The sequence below is a fragment of the Heterodontus francisci genome, chromosome 11 (assembly GCF_036365525.1).
Source record: "Heterodontus francisci isolate sHetFra1 chromosome 11, sHetFra1.hap1, whole genome shotgun sequence".
In the NCBI taxonomy this organism is placed as follows: Eukaryota; Metazoa; Chordata; class Chondrichthyes; order Heterodontiformes; family Heterodontidae; genus Heterodontus; species Heterodontus francisci.
The window spans coordinates 90,637,148-90,655,094 of NC_090381.1; the positions used below are offsets into that span (position 1 = coordinate 90,637,148).

The window sequence follows — 17,947 nt, forward strand, 5'->3', positions numbered from 1 at the left end:
GGGGGGGGGGGGGGGTCTTGTAGGCAGCAAGGCTTGGGCTGTCTTCTGCTGGTGGTGTCTTTCCCCTCTGTTCCTCCTCGAAGTCTTCACTGCTCCCAGCTTCCAGGAGCTGGAGAGCGCCAGACGCTACGCTGCTCTTGGTCTCCCGGAGCAGGGGTGGGCTGGGCCCGTCACAGCTTCCAGTGCCCTGGAGATGGGGGGCTTTCTCTTCCAGCTGTTTTGAGTTCTGCCGCTTCTTTTGCAGGTGCCGTCTTTCCGGCCCTTCCTCGTCCAATGAGGAGGAGCTGCCATAGTCTGTCTCAGACGGGAGCCTCCTCTTGCCACTAGTTTGTGTGGTGACCTGTTCCTTTTTTGGAGGTTTCTACTTTGTGGTTTTCCTTTTTACCACTTGCCACTGACCAGTTTGTCCATCTGCTGCCTCCTCTTCCATTGATTCTGTCTGCAGAGGAAGAAATTCCAGGCACGGGGTAGGTGTTGGGTCGCTGGCTGCAGCTGCCTCTCCTTTCTTCTCCTTCTCAGATGGACTTTCCTCGCTGCGGGGAGGGTTGCTTGTCTCCTTCCCAGCAGCAGACACGTTCACTGTTCCTTCTCCCGGCCTTTCCTTGGACCTTGCTGCCTGAGCATAACTGAGGCAGCGTTTGGGGCAGGTTTTGTAGCGATGGCCTGCCTCACCACACAGGTTGCAGCACTTACTCTGTTTACAGTGCTTGGTCTGATGGCCTTCCTTCTTGCAGTTCTTGCTGACGACTGTGTTGCAGTTGGCGGTCACATGACCAGATTTGCCACAGGTATGACAAACTCTGGGCTGCCCCGCATAGACCAAAAAGCCTAGACTTCCCCCGATAGTGAAGCTGGAGGGAGGATGGATGAGTCTCTGTTGAAGGTCACCTTGACCTGACGCTTTCTGGTCCAAATCCCAAACGGGTCCTTTACATCAGTGCTGCTGCCGGCCACCTCAACGTACCTGGCAAAGAAGGCGAGTACACCCACAACAGGAACATGGAGGTTGTAGAGGTGGATTGTCACCACCCGGTCGCATTGTGACAGCACCATGAAGAGTGGCTCCACTGTGAGGATCGACAGCGGCACTTGGTTTCCCCTGTCCTTGAACACCTTCAGGAACTTGATGCATCCTGCCATTTTCTTGAATGGCACGACAAAATATCAACTGCTGGGGAAGTCCTGCAGGCAGAAGATGTCTGCAGCTTGGAATCCACAGCAATCAATAAGGATTTTCTTAATGAAAAAGGTACGGACAACAGATGCACCTCCTTCACTACCACCTGAATAATGTTATGCACTCCCTGGCCTGAAGCTGTAGAATTGGTTACAGCTATTTTACTTAAAACTTACCTGGAACAGGATAGAGGCCACTGATCATGGTCTCTCCCCTGCCAGGTAGCACTACATGGGGGCTAGGGAGAGTGTCATGACTCACCACACCAATGCTGCCTTAGGACAACTCTGAGGTTTGGGATTGAGGATTTGTTAGTCACTTTAGACCTGTGTTTAATCATTTCTGACATTTAATTAGAACACTCTGGTATCATATTCGCAATATTTTGTATCACAATGCTGTTGCTCATGTGAACAGGGGAATTATTCCTACTCTGCCTATTTTCTCCCAGTGTTTTGATGATCAACAGTAGCAATTTTCATATACATAGCATTCCACATGCAAAAGAGCAGCTTGGATTTTGGAAGAAAATCTCAAATGGATATGGCTGAATGATCAGCTTTTGAGTGTTGAAAGTGGAATGTGAAGCTGGAGTAGATTTCCTCAATGCAGCAAGTGAAGTCTCTGCAAGGATTTGAAAATTGGGACCAAGCTCCTTAAATTCAACTGGCTGGGGCACAGGAAGCCATTAGAGTTGGAGGAGAACAGGCACATTAAATGTGTATAATAGTGTGGAAGAAGAGTCAGGCTAGTGAGTTCTGGATTAGCTGAATGGTGCAAATAGTGAGTAGAACATTTGAGAACTCAATCTCAGGGTGATGAGAGTTTCAGCAGGGAGGGGGACGGAAAGGCAAAAGCTGAAGTGAGCAAATCTCCCGAAATAAAAGGTGGCAAGCTTGGCAACAGGCCAAATGTGGGATTGAAATCTCAGTTCAGGATCGAATAGAATACCAAGGTTATGCACCACATTGTTCGGCCTAAGCAAGTAGTCAGGGAAATTGATGATATCGTACACCTACTGACAAGATCCAAACAGGAAGCCTTCAGTTTTTTAACTTTAAGGTGCAAGAAATTTCAATGCATCCAGGACTAGGGGCTGAATTTTTGCCATGGAAGCGGGAAATAGGAGCCGTGTTTATTTTCAGGTGAGAAACCCACCTCCAGGTGGGGATCTGATTAAAGTTCAGATTTTCATGGGGCGTGTGAGCCCTTAATTGATATGGAGATGGGTTTCCTGTCCACTTCGAGACAGTGAGGGCAAGAATGGAGGCGGGTCAGATGAAGTGTGGGCCTCATTTAGACTCCCATAGCAGCCATCACTGAGGCTGCTTGTTGTCCTGAGGGAGAGATCTGTGGTTTGTGTGAACGCCTTCCACAGTACCAGAGGGAAGTGAGATGTCACTGGGAGAAGGAGGCCTGACACCCAGGGCGGGCAGCTCCTCGCTTGATCTATGCTGACCTGAATCTAATGCTGGGGGCCATGAGGAAGAGGTGGAAGGTCCTCTTCCCAGAGGGTAGGCAGAGGAAGCCACCTCTGCAGTAAGAACACCTCTCTGTTCAGCGTCATCTCCCTCCAACTCCTATTCCTCTTCCTCTCTCACCTCCTGCTCCACCCACAATGAGCTCTCTCCTTCCACAACCTCACCAACCTCGAGATCCACACCCTTCTGGAGGGCCAGCTCTAAGGTTAAAGGCGCAGTGGTGAGGTAGGTGGGAGCAGCTGAATCTTCTGAAATATGATCCAATAATACCCTAGCTATAGCCAAGAAAATGATCATCCAAACCATTAATTATGATATTTGGCTGTTCCTTTTGCAAGCAAACCACCTGGTAATCTCTTTATGTCTAAATTGGTGTAACTTTGAACTTGCAAATATCTTCTAATTTAGCTAATTAACACTTCTGTTGTTCTATTTGTGATAGTAGTAGAGGCACTCTGGACAGTGCCGAGTTCTGCTTGTCATGGTGTTATTCCTGAAAGTGTCTTTTGTCTTTTACAAGAACACAAGATTATTTGGTGATACATGTCATTAGCAGAGCATCAGTGAGGTGTGAATAAGCTATTTTTTGATCCAACTCCCCATCCCACTCTAAAAAAAGACAGAACAATGTAAACATTGCAAAAATAAAGCAATACTATCTGGTGTGTATTCTGACTAGACCTCAATGTTAGGTTTGTGTCAATAAAAGCATTGAACTCATGAGTGTGTAGAATTAGTCAGGTATCATTTAAAGAACTGTTAATAAAGAATTATGAACATAGGTTCTCCCACAGGGAATTATCACATTTAAAAGTAATGAGGAGCAGGGAAAAGGGACACTTTTCTCTGGAAGATTGGCCGAAACTATAACCTTAAACATTATCAAGAAATGCTGGATTCACTCAGCAGGTCTGGCAGCATCTGTGGAAAGAGAAGCAGAGTTAACGTTTCGGGTCAGTGACCCTTCTTCGGAACTCCTGAGTTCCGAAGAAGGGTCACTGACCCGAAACGTTAACTCTGCTTCTCTTTCCACAGATGCTGCCAGACCTGCTGAGTGAATCCAGCATTTCTTGATAATGTTTCAGATTTCCAGCATCCGCAGTATTTTGCTTTTACCTTAAACATTATCATTGCTACAAAAACTGGTAAGAGTTTTATTATATACATTGTCGAAGTTTAATTGCTCTCTTAAAAAATTCCCAGAAGAGATAAAAGCCTAGAAATTACTATTGACTATATTCATGACAACTCTTCAATGCATTTACAATATTCCTTTGCCCACTGTTTTAACATAACACAATTAAAATAAACAGGTTAATGCCTAACATGCCTACTGAAATAATGGATGAAGAATGTGCTGTGGGACTAATTTTTTTATAAATGATAATTTAAGTCTGGAAATGGAACAGATTTCAAATGGTTTCGTCCATTGGTGACTTCCACAAAATGCATCAAATGGATTAATTCAGTTATATATTTTTTATATATTATAGTTTCTGCTTTGGGCCCAATCAGCGATCTGGGTGCAAATTGCACTCCAAACTGTACACTTTTGAGAAGTTTTTTTTCCCCTACATTTCTACTCAACCTCATTTGGATATCGGCAAACATATACCTACTGTGAACCAGTGCAATGGCAAAGCATTTCAGAACATTTTTTAAATGTTTTTTGCTTTTAAAAAAAATGCCTTCAAATATTTAAAACTGGTAAGCTGGAGCAGTTTGATTAGTACAACTGAAAATCACAAAAAATAAGCATTTCTAATCAGAGTACCTAGTCCACCACCCGTAACTCGATTATTGATGTACAGTAGTTAGTTCCTGAGTAAATTAAAAACATTATATTTAGAAGCTTTTAAATGTTCCCATTCATGTCTTTGTGCCTAAAAAAAAATTAATTTTTGGAACCCCGCCACAGGCCTGCAAACACACACAATGATCAGAAACTTGTCATGGTAGCTATGGTTCGATCTGGAGCTGTCGCCAGTTTTGTAGGCAGAGCCAGCATGTTTTTCACACTCGTGCAAAAGATCATGGAAATGCGATTTGTAATGTACGTAATTTGTGCTTAAAATTTTGCGACCTTTTGCGCTAGTTTGACTGATTTCAGGCAACTTGTGCTGAAAGAAACTGTCCAACCTGACAGAAAATCGTGGACATAATATGTATGTGTCTGTTTTGTTTATTCATTCGTTCCTGGGAGGAGGGCATCACTGGCAAGGCCAGCATTTATTGCCCATCCCTAATTTCCCATGAGAAGGTGGTGGTGAGCTGCCTTCTTGAACCTATGCAGTCCTTGTGTGATAGGTACACCCATAGTGCTGTTAGGGAGGTCCAGGATTTTAACTCAGTGACAGTGAAGGAATGGCGATATTGTTCCAAGTCAGGATGGTGTGTGGCTTGGAGGGGAACTTGCAGGTGGTGGTGTTCCCATGCATCTGCTGCCCTTATCCTTCTAGGTGGTACAGGTTGCGGGTTTGGAAGGTGCTGTCAAAGGAGCCTTGATGAGTTGCTGCAGTGCATCTTGTACATGATACACACTGCAGCCACGGTGCGTCACTGGCGAAGGGAGTGAATGTTGAACATGGCGGATGAGGTGCCAATCAAGCGAGCTGCTTTGTCCTGGATGGTCAAAGCTTCTTGAGTGTTGTTGGTTCTGCACCCATCCAGGCAACTGGAGAGTATTCCATCATACTTCTGACTTGTGCCTTGTAGATGGTGGACAAGCACTGGGGAAATGGGAGACGGGTTACTCGCCGCAGAATTCCCAGCCTCTGACCTGGTCCTGCAGCCATAGTATTTATGTGGCTGGTACAGTTTTGTTTCTGGTCAATAGTAACCCCCAGGATGTTGATAGTGGGGGATTCAGTGATGGTAATGTCATTGAATGTCAAGGAGAGATGGTTAGATTCTCTTTTGTTTGAGATAGTCATTGCCTGGCACTTGTGTGGCACGAATGTTACTTGCCACTTATCAGCCCAAGCCTGGATGTCGTATCCTCAATGTGAAGACAGGATTTAATCTCCACAAGGACTGTGGGACAGGTAGATTGGTGAGTGCGGGATCAAATAGGTTTTTCCCTCTTATTGGTTCCCTCACCATTTGCCGCAGACCCAGTCTAGCAGCTATGTCCCTTAGGACTCAGCCAGCTCGGTCAGTAGTGGTACTACTGAGCCACTCTTGGTGATGGACACTGAAGTCCCCTACCCAGACTACATTTTGTGCCCTTTCTACCCGCTGTGCTTCTTCCAATTGGCATTCAACATGGAGAAGCACTGATTCATCAGCTGAGGGGAGGCGATAGGTGGTAATTAGCAGGAGGTTTCCTTGCCCATGTTTGACCTGATGCCATGAGACTTCATGGGTTCTGGAGTAAATGTTCAGAACTCCCCGGGAAACTCCCTCCCGACTGTATATCATTGTGCCACCACCTCTACCAGTGGGACAGGACATACCCAGGGATGGTGTCTAGGACATTGTCTGTAAGGTATGATTCTGTGAGTATGACTAGGCTGAATTTTATAAACTCACTGCCGTTCTCGGTGGCGAGCTTGGAAGCGCGGCGCATGCGCTACTTGTGCGCCACTACTTGTGCGCCACTACTTGTGCGCCACTACTTGTGCGCCACTACTTGTGCGCCACTACTTGTGCGCCACTACTTGTGCGCCACTACTTGTGTGATATTTCGTGTGGGGGCTCATTTAAATGGAGGGGGCGGAATGGCCGCCCCCTCTAGGTCATCGGGGGTGGTCGCTCCGTCCCAGGCAATGGCGTCCGGCGCCACCACACAGGCGCCAGCGTCATTTTTTAAGGGCTTCAAGCCCTTACTGGCAATTTAAATTTTTAAAGTAACATGGAGGGCATGTTTAACTTTATTCGCCGATTGAAGCCCCTCTCCCACCCCCCCACCACATGACCATTTACACATAGAAAAACTTTTTTTCCTCATCACCAACTTTGTCCCCCGAACTTAGTTACCTTTGTCCTTCAACTCCTTCCCACCATCCCCTCAGCCAATACAAGGATTCCCCCCCCACCCCACAACTGCCCTGAAATGTTACTCCTCCCCCCTCCTCACCAGTGTCACACCTCAGATCACTGAACAGAGATCCGAAGGTGCAGGAGTTCCAGCCACCAGCCGGAATATCGGCATGGGATGGCTGTTGGGTCAAGTTAAGTTACTTTGCATTTATTTACATTCATTTTAATATTTAAATGAAGGCCCTGCCACTGAGTGGCAAGGAGGGCCGCACCAAGGCCTCGCCGCCAGCGGTAAAATGCAGACGAGCCTTCCCGCCATCAGGGGTCATGGCAGGCCTCTCCAGGAAGTATTTTCCAGGTAACCCCCACCCCCAGCATGACCCCTGGCATCGGAGGGCTGGTAAAATTCAGCCCACTATGTCAGACTGTTGCTTGACTAGTCTGTGAGACAGCTCTCCCAATTTTGGGAGGACTTTGCAGGGTCGACAGAGCTAGGTTTGCCACTGTTGTTTCCAGTGCCTAGTCACATGTAGGCCACTAATGTCCTTCCCTAAAGATGGGTTTTTGCGACCGCCATTAGACTATCAATTTTAATTCAACATTTTTATTGAATGAATTTAAATTTCACCATCAGCCGTTGTGGGATTCGTACCCATGTCCCCAAAACATTCGCCTGAGCCTCTGGATTACTAGTCCAGCAATATTACCACTATGCCACTGCCTCCCCCTGTCTGTATTTGTTTGTGAGATCTCTGTCCTTGAAATTACAGTGTGCAAATATTAGCATAAGCATGCTTAAGGAGTTCATATGAAATTTCTTTGTCTGGTATTTTAGTAGGGGCATTAACCCACTTAGAATTAACAGGTTAACATCTCCATTAAAATATAGAACAATAGAATTTAATGTAAACAAATGAACCATTCTTATGCTATTATTTATACACGGTAATTTTAAAGCTTCTGTTTATTAATAAACTGCCGAGAATAAAGTCAGAATTAATAGGAATCATTGCAAAAATTCCCTCTTTAAAGAGATTCCTGATGGCGAACCTCCCTCTTTAAAGGGGTGAAGCCATACTGTCTGATATTAACATACAAATGTGTTAACATTTTGTCCAATGTTTTAATAGTGGTTAGCCCATGTAAGTATATATTACATGATGCAATTTCACCTCATAAGTAATTTATATGCACTGAGTTTGGCAATAGTATTCTACTATTTGGCAAAATTAAGATGCAACAAATATCCATTGATACAAGTAGGTTATTATCTTTATCTCGATAAAAACATAGTGAACCATCAGGAATTCTAGGCTGAGCCTCTGTCAATACTAATACCCAGACCCAGGTCCTGCCCCTTTCTCCAGTGATCAATTTCAAGTCAGTTTCATCCATCCATCCATCCATCAGGTCAACCAGTGCTGCGTACTTAGCCTGATTTACCAGCAGAGCCATCAGTAATTACATTAGCGTAATAAAATAGAATCAACAGTTTAAAAAGAGAACTAATCAGAATAAAAACAAGCAGATCTCTCAAGAAAGGGAAATACATTTTGAAGGAAAAATGAATTTGTGAAAGGCTTAGATAATTGAAAATTGTATGTTTAATCATTTCTAGCATAATTTTTTGTGCAACTCCCATTCAGTGGAGAGAAATGTAAAGAATTCTGATTCACCAATCAAATTGCTCTTCTTGGGCATGCTCGAGCCTATAATTAAATTGTTGAAACAGAAATGTACTCAGTTGCTTGAGCTATATGTACTTATTGCAAAATGCCTTGTGTACTTTGTCAGTAATATTTCAGTATAATCTTTTGTTAATGGAATGTTTTCATCATCAATTGGATATATTCCTACAGTTACTGGTGTTCTTTACACCCACTTGGAGATTGTCCAGTTTCTCTATTTTCTATCACATACAGCCTCATGCCCTCTCCAAGCTCATCGCACCCACGGGACTGATCTCCTGCTCTCTTGACCCCATTCCCACTAAATTACCAATTACCCAATATCCCTTCCTGGTCGCCAAGCTAGCTACCAATTCTCAATTATTCCCTTCTCAGGTAGCTTCCCTTCCTCAAAAAAACCCACCTTCAATCCATCTGTCCTTACAAACTACCACAACAGCTCCAACATTCCTTTCCTCTGCAAAGTCCCTGAATGTGTTGATACATCCCAAATCCACATCTACCCTATCCAGAACTCCATGTCTGCATCTCTTCAGTCGGGTTTTTAATTCCTTCCTGCCACAGCACCAGAAAGGCCTTAACCAAAGTCACAAATCACATTTTCTGTGACTATGAAGATTATTCCAGTTGGGTGGGGCTTGCCATGCTTGGTTCCACTCTTACTTATCTAATTACTGCCAGGGCATCTCTACCAATGACTTCTCTTCCCACTGCTGCATCATCACTTCAGGAATCCCTCAGCTTCCTCCCTTGGTGACATCACTTTCGGACATGAGGCTAGCTTTAACAAGTATGCTGATGACAGGTTGTACTTCTCCACCACCTCTCTTGACCCTTCCACTTCCTCGGTGCGGTCAGACTGCTTGTCCAACATCCAATCTTGGATGAACCATCATTTTCTCCAGCTTAATATCATCTTCAGCACCTGTCACAAACTCCCTATCTTTGGCATCAGCTCTATTTCCCTTCCCAGCCACTGTCTCAGGCTAAACCAGACTGTTCACAACCTCAGTTCCTATTTCACCCTCAGCTGAGCTTCTGTCCATATATTCTCTCCATCAAAAAGATCGCCTACTTCCACCAGTATAATACCTCCCAATTCCACCCCCACCTCAGCCATCTGTCACTGAAATTCTCATTAATACCTCTGACACCTTCAGACTCAAGTGCTGCAATGCTTTTGTGATCAGTCTCCCATCCTTCACCCTTTGTATACTTCAACTCATCCAAACCTCTGATGCCCATATCCTGTCCTGCACCAAGTCCCACTCAACCATCACTCCCATCCCTGCTAATTTACACTGAATTATTCAAATTTAAAATTTGTGACCTTTGTTTAACTATGAAGCAAACACCTGGTGCACAATCTGATGCTATTGGAGCTGAACTTCATGATGTTTCTTTTTTAAATTTGTTCATTGGATGTGGGCACTGCTGGCAAGACCAACATTTATTGACCAGACCTAATTGCCCTTGTGAACTACCTTCTTGAATACAACTGAGTGGCTTGCTAGGCCATTTCGGAGAGTAGTTAAGATTCAATCACATTGCTTGGCTCTGGATTCATGTGGCGGCTAGACCAGGTAAGGACAGTAGATTTCCTTCCCTAAAGGACACTAGTGAACTAGATGGGTTTTTACTACAATCTGGTAGTTTCATGATCACCATTACTGAGACTAGCTTTTTAGTCCAAATTTGATTTAATTCATTGAATTTAAATTCCCCAGCCATCATAGTGGGATTTGAATTCATGTCTCTGGATCATTCGTCCAGGCTTCTGGATTACTAAACTACAAACATAATCACTTTGCTACTGTATCCATGCACCCAAACTGTGACCAACAGTTTTAAACATAAAATATGTGGACAGGCTACTGATAAATATCTGTGAATGATCAGGTCTCCTGTATATTCAAGATGAGAAAGATAATTAAAATCAATAGAGTTCTTTCAAACATAATCTATATGCATTTCATTTGCCATTTTCTGCAGACATCATATAAAATTGTATTTGTAATATTAAGGTAACATTTGTGTATCTTAATTAATTGGTTAGTATATAAACACAGAATAATACAACCCTCGAGTTTTTAAAGCCAAAATATAGACTCAGCTAATCATTATGTCCTAATTTACTTCTTGCTCTTTTTGAATCTCTTTGTCGCCTTGGGGATATCTTGTAATTTGGGCCATAGCCTTCCAGTGGGCTTTGGCCCTTCTCCAGGATTTGCCAATATATAAATATATATAGTATGTTAGTATGTACAGTTTTTTTTAAATGGCTCGCAAAACTGTTGCTGTTTCATTTTCAATTGTTTTTCTCTCTTTGAAACTCAGGCTCTGTAACTTGGCTCTGGCTATTAAGTGTTTTACTAATGTCTATTGTTTCCTTCCACTGACGATTTGCATGGGACTTGAGCTGGGCAACTCCTATAGATGGAAGGTAGTTTCAAGGATTTATATATTTTCACACATTAATCACTAAACAGTAAGCAGACAAGAGATGACAACATTGAACAATCATGAAAAAAAAACTGCCAGTCTGTGAGAAAAAAAATGCATGTAATCTGTGTTCAACATCTCCCTTATGCCACTTAACACAAGAGCAAACAGGGCATAAGGGTCTACAGTAGCTTTGCGATCAGTTACTAATCCTGTGTTCACCTTAAAGCTTTGCAATAGTCTCAGGCCTTTGAATCCCCGAGTGATAAAGTCAAACAAGTATTTTCAACATACCTGATCATTTATCTGGCATGCGACTAGGTTGTGTTCATAGCTCCGTCCAAACCTGATGTATTTGAGCCAGCTCCCTATATCAGGCTGACTGGCATCGATGCAGAACTTTACATTGCCTAACTCGTCCAAGACCTGGAAGAAAAATGTTCAGATAAAATCAATATTGTATGAGTCACAAAGGAAGCCAGAAATAAACTATGTACCTCCCACATAGCTACAACAAAAAAATGGCCCCATATATGTGTATTTAATATGTGTATTTAAACACATACACGTAGCTATGATATTTGGTCTTAACATGGCACATATATTTAATTCCTTTAATTGAAGGCATTTTGGAGGTATACTGACATTCTGTAAAGATTTTCTGATGATTAGAGGGGAGGGGAAAAGTCATAATTCACTTCTATCCCTCAGAGTGGAATATAACTCTGACTTTTATTTTGTGGGGTCATGACCTCCCTCCCTGTCACTGCCCTCATGAAGTCAACATCTATGATGCAAAGGTTTAATCTGTACATGTCAACAGTTTATAACTATGATATAGCTACTGTGGATTTTTTAATTATTCCTTTAAAAGGTAAACTTCAGCACTGTCTTAATACGAGATGTTTGATTTCCAAACATCTACTGGAACGCAATATGTATGAGCCTCTAAATATCGATACATACACTGTATATGATGGTGGTGGGTCTGAGCAAACATTTTTATAATGTCTATACAGTGCTTACTGTTTTCATCACCATTATTACAAAGATTTTAAGTCAGATTAAATAATACATTTCTGGATTGTTTATGAAGAAAGAAATCTCCAGAGAGAGAAACTAATAATAAAACACAAAAAGATACAGAAGTCTTAGAATTTTACATATTTGTCAAAAGTTATATATGACAAAACCAACTTTGATATGGCCAGTAATGAAGAATGTCTACCTAACATGTCTAATATGCACATTACATCCATATATTAGTTATAGCGGATAAGGACACACATATATAGGTAGGAGAGAGGAATTTACTTGTATAACTATACATCACATTAATCATGTACTATAAATCATTGACTTGCATATATAAATATAAACAGTTGTGTCCACCCTGTTTGGACATGTACAATTAAAATAAAATACCTTTAATATTCACAATTACTCTAATGTACATTTGAAAGAGACAGGTATGGCACTAAATTGCTTTATAATAAGTAATCTTCAAAACCATGCAACTTTCAGTCTAATCTGTGGATCAGGCTTGAGATATTGTAAATATTAAAAGGTGGTAACTGCAAACATTGAAAGCTGTGTGTTTGAACTGTGAAAATGACTCTTTATCATTTAAACTGAAAGCACCCTCATTAAAAAAAAAGACTTGGGAAGTTCAGAATGCGATGCCAGGTGTGTTCGGCAGGTTTAAATGGAATTATTTTTAATGAATACACTGATATGGAGAGAGGGGAAGAGTAGGTTATGTTAAAAATCAGCAAGTTACTAAATGCTGAGGTATTTTGTTAGAACTTAGAAAAAAATCATTAGCATCAAACCACGAATAACAAGAAAACCCAGCAGAAGTGTAAAGGAGCAATCGTTAAAACTGGGAGAAGAAAGAACATTGATAATGAAACTATTCTGGGCCCATCAATGATTAAGCAATGATATCAATAGAGACAGCTATTTCATTTAAAACACCCCCCCCCCCAAAAAAATTATTTTCATAGAACACATTTGCATTTCTTTGGAGGAACTGTTTTTATCTAGTAACTATTGAAGGTTAGGAGGCTATTCCCTGTTTGCCTAACCTCGAAGCACTATAACATGCAAATCAGACAGCCTCTACAGGAGCTGCTCCAGGTCATTAACTTGCAATAACTTTCAGGGGCGCACTACTGTAAGGTGCTGTTAGACTAATCATAACTAAGAGAACGGTCCTCCCTTTTAAATTTCGCTGGTTACTTCACATTCCATGGAAGTTAATAAAACGGGCCCACCTTCAGAAGCCCAGAAACTGCGGCCATTAATAGTCAGCTTATGGATAAAGAAATCGGGGCCTGTAACAATCCGTCTGAAGCGCTCTGCGTTGAATGGAAAGTCTGATCTTACTTCTCTGACCTACAAATGTAGGGGCAGCAATGGTCGACCTTTGAAGTAGCAGTTTTATCTAAGTGTTACGTAAAATTTTATGTATTATAAATATTATGTATTATAAAATGTTCTCTTGGTATTTTTAAAACATTGTAAAAGTTTGGTTATTGGCCATTTCATGCAGGGCTTTGTATAATATTATGGAACTTGCATTCGCTGTCCTACACTTTCCACTATGAACACATTTCTAGATGCAGGACAAAGCACCTGTGTGCATCTCTGTATAGATCACCTTTTCGGTTTCTAAGTATATTGTAATAGAATGGTAAGCATGAAAACAGGAAGGAACTGTCTCCCCTAAAGATCGCGCTCTTCCCCGATCACCTTCCGTTAATAATTGAGTGAAAGTGAGAGAACGAAGGACCGAGACAGAACTGATTTAATAGAAACGCCGCATGGGCCAAGCCGTGCCATTGAAATCTCCGATCAACATCAGGAGAACAAGTTCAGTAAAAGTGCGGCAGTGTTTTCAGGTTGTTTTAAAACGAATTGACCTTAATTTGAGGTTAAAGTGCGTTTCTGATTTTATTGCAGATCTGGCACCGCTTTAGGAAGAGGTGCAGAAAGAATCTGATTTCAATTCCAGCCAGACGATGTCTTGTCTTTAGTGCGTTCGGCGGGGAGGAGGATAAGGGACAAGGAAACTGTGTCCAAACAGCGGGAATCGCCTTTATTCCTGCATTGATGGACTTAACATTGATTTGGAGGGTGTTTGGTGATGTTTTCGGGTTCAGGAGCCCCTCCATCTTCCCCGTGTTGAGAATAAACGCAGTCCGGTTCCCCACTCACCTCCCTGGGCTCCAGTTACCGGATCAGGAGCCCACACCCCACCCCCATCCCAAGGCTGCCCAAGTTTCTCCCCGTCAGGCATCTGTGAAAGACAGGGTGGGCAGGAGGGGTAGTTTTATAAAGCGATTGAACGGGTCGCAATGAAAAGGTCAACAAAAAGGTTACTGCTCGTGGTCTTGAGTTTGGACTGAAGTCTGAATTGCAGATAGAAACTTTTAGCGACTTCAATGTTCAGTGGGTAACCCTGAAATGTACCTGTAGGAATGGGAGAGAGAGAGAGACCAAGAGTTCAGCGACAGAACAGTTTAAAAGAGAGCGAGAAGTGGCCAGGAGAGGTGGAAAGCTGCTGTCTGGAACTCGTGAGAGGGCAATGAGAGCACTAGCCGGTCGCTTACCTTCAGGAGGCTGAGCTCAGAGCTCGCTGGAAACGGCCAGCACCCAAATACTCTCCTCCAACTGCCGAGAAACAATCCCCTTTTCGAGCTCCGAATCCACAGCTGCAAAATAGCCTGGGGCTTTCCTCTCGGCTGCTCTTTCCTCCCTCCCCTCCCCTTCACTCGGTGACAGTGGCCCCTGGTTAGCAGGGTGGGGGATTTGGAACCCAGGGGATGTGACGGGCTCTCTCTATCACTCCGGGTTAGTTTATTTGTCCAGTGCAACAAATCTCGGTCAAGGCCATCAAGTTGTGCAGGAGGAGAGGGTGGGACCTCGGGAGGCTGGCGGGGAGGGGAGGGGGGGGGGGGGGGGGGGTAACAGCTCCTGTCGGGGAAGTCGGATTGTCCCTGGTCTGATCAAATGGCAGGGCTAAGGGAGCAGAGCCACCGCTCAATCTCTGGACCTGAACTCGCAAACAAATCCATGGACACACGCGGACCTGCAGCTTACTTTCTCTTCCCTTTCTTGTCTCTCTCTCTCTTCGTCTCTTCCTTTCCCCCTCTGATGAAGTGTCAGAAGCGTCCTCGATCTCCGAGGTCAACAAAAGGTCGATATTGGAGAGAGATCTCCTGGAGAGCTCATTAAAAAGACAGTAACCCGGTGACAGGCTAACATGGGCTGGATTTAAAGAGACAGCGTCCCTTTTTTCCCTCTCCCTCTCGATTGCATTACCTTAGGCTGGAAGTGGGATGGAATAAAAGCTCCCTAACACGCCTATCAGTAACCAGTATTGGCTGGGACTCGCAAACAGTTATTAGTCAAAGCTCACACTGTACCGGCCACATTCGAGTTATGTACTAACTCACCCCCCCCCCCCCCCCCCTACATATTACTTATTTCTATTTTTGAAAAGTTAATGAATAAACAGCAAAGAAAACACAGGGCCCAACTAGAACAACATTATAACGTGTGGAGTACATAAAAGAAAGGAACTGTTTAGTTTCCAAATAACCTTAATCCACCAACATAAGTATTTGAGCTAAATATATTGATATACACACTTTTTATAGACATGTATTGAAACCTTTAAGAGTTTTATATCTGATCATGTGGAATCACATTCAGATTAGATCCACTTTTGTACAAACTGGTATTGTGACACTGTGACATGGCTCGGACTGTAATATCACGGGGATGTATTGTGTTTAGTTTTATGTTTTATTTTTCCTAATAACGCCTCCCCCGCCGCAACACACCAGTCGCAGAAAGGCTCATATTTGCATAAACGTTTGCTGAAATCGGATCTCTACCATGTCCACATGGAGCTGCCCGGATCCTCACTTTTATTTGAAGAGGTCATCAATCGGAATGAGTTTTTTTTTAAAAAAAACATCTTCTCCGTGGGCCCGCGTGACAAACAATTTATTTGCATGAAATTAGACTGTGCGTTGAAAGTCAGTTAAAAGCACAGTGGTGCTGCCACACTTTGGACAATCGGCTTGTTTGTTTTGTTTATAGAAATGAAAGCGGATTAGATTTATTATTAAATTTGGCCCGATTCAAGCTATTTTGGAAAACTCTGAACTGGAGGCTGACCAAAGGCTTGAGAAGGGAATGGGGTGAACTCGGCCAGGGAGTCATTTCACTGCCGTCCCGGAGCACATCACCAGCCCCGCTTGAACAAAATAGAAGCTTTGGCAACAAGTCTTTTGAGACTTGAGGGTAATTTTCGGCTACATTTTTTGTTGAAACACTGAACATTTAGCAATGGCTTTTGATTACAGTGTAGACCGTATAAAGTATATAAGAATGCTGTTGACTAAAAACAACAAAAACTTTGTCCCTTTAGAAAGGGGACAAGGAAATACCGTTTTACTTTTTTTTATTCGTTCATGCGATGTGGCTAATTGCCCTTGAACTGAGTGGCTTGGTAGGCCTTTTCAGAGAGCATTTAAGAATTAACCACATAACCTGGAGTCACATGTAGGCCAGACCAGGTGAGGATGGCAGATTTCCTTCGGCTAAAGGACATTAGTGAACCATATGGGTTTTTACAACAATCGACAATGGTTTCATGGTGACCATTGGACGAGCTTTTAATTCCAGATTTATTAATTTCATTCAAATTTTACCATTTGCCGTGGTGGGATTTGAACCAATTTCCCTAGTGCATTATCCCGGGCCTCTAGATTTCTAGTCCAATGGCATTTTCCCTACACCGCCCGCCTCCCCCACCACTTAAAGTAACTATTATTTCTCGGCCAAGCGTTGTCAAAATAACTTTATCCACGTATACTTACAGACACATAAACACACTCAAGCACAGGGATACATGCACACAGAAATTCATATACACCAGCACAGATCCCACAAACTGATATACACATAGGCACACATTCATATAAAGATATGCACACACAATTCAAACATCTCTCCAGAGCAGAAACACTGAACTCAAACTTTGTGGACACGCAGTAAGGACAGACCAGAACACGCAAGCAGAAGGAGGATTCCCCCTGAGCAAACTGACCAGATACTGTATGTGTGTTATTCTCAGGCCTGGCTGCACTCCCTGGGTAATTGGCGCTGACAACATTCTGATCCCTTCATTCTGAGGCCTGGGGAGAAGTTCCAACTATCCACTAATCGCCTTGTTCCATATTTTACGCCTAGTCGCTTCCCTGTCCCCTTCTCATCCAGCCTTTTTCATTCATTCCACCTGAACTTCATATAATTCGGTTAAATACTATTTTTTTAATTAAAAAAGGAATACGTGAACTTTATGTCTGCAGTGAAAGATATTTTCTACTTCCTAACCCCTTCCGGATTGATACTAAACTTTTTAATCTCAGGTACGTTAGCCCGTGAGTATTAACCAGACTGGGAGTAATGTGTTTGTGAGGATCTCGTCAGAGGTGCAGGCAGGTTTAAAATAGGCAAGTATTTTTAAATAGCTTCAATCACACCTTTCTTTTCTCAGAAGCCACAATCTATTTTATTGTAGTTATTGCTAATATGGCTTTTTTTTTTAAAAGCACTGAATACTGCTGGGCCACACCTTGGACTAAGTGTTAGGGTTTCCATGCTCACCCACTGGAAGTTAGAAACTTTTCTAGTGGGTTGAGTCTGATATAAAGTGAGATTCTGTGCGCGGTGTCCAAGAACACGTTTATTGACGACTTTTATTTATTTTGTTAAATAAAATTAAACGATCCTTTTGTCACTGAGAGGGTTTCAGTTCGTCTCTGTTCCGTGTGATCAGTGACATGGATCATTTTACTTTAGATTCAAATGTATTTTTTTGTTGTGTGTGGAATTACTGACGTGCAACTTTAAATGCGACGCTAGGTATTACCGGATAAACGCCGGGACTCCTTTGTAAATAGCACCAAAACCTGGGCAGAGATTCCCATAGACTGCAACTCTGAGAACCTTTACTAAACCCCGGTTGCTGACCGCGAGCTTCCTGCCGTTCCTCAAGATGTCCATTGTTGGAGCTTTTTAATTTAGCAATAAATTGGGCAAGCTGAACCTATGAGCTGTTCTATTTTCTTCCTGTCAGGATGAGGGATTTGTTTTATGAT

At 42.8% G+C, this 17,947-nt stretch overlaps 1 protein-coding gene across 8 annotated transcripts in view; it reads right to left on the reverse strand.

Moving 5' to 3' along the window:
• The window catches only part of mecom (MDS1 and EVI1 complex locus), an 815,679-nt gene that overhangs the window by 117,253 nt on the left and 680,479 nt on the right, over positions 1–17,947 (reverse strand). For 6 of the 8 annotated variants that reach the window (XM_068042483.1, XM_068042482.1, XM_068042481.1 and 3 more), the window contains one exon: positions 11,064–11,195. In XM_068042483.1, coding sequence (XP_067898584.1) covers positions 11,064–11,195 — 132 coding nt within the window. Of the gene's footprint in view, positions 1–11,063; positions 11,196–14,383; positions 15,143–17,947 lie in introns of those variants that run through there. The other 2 variants (XM_068042487.1, XM_068042486.1) reach the window with 2 other exon arrangements.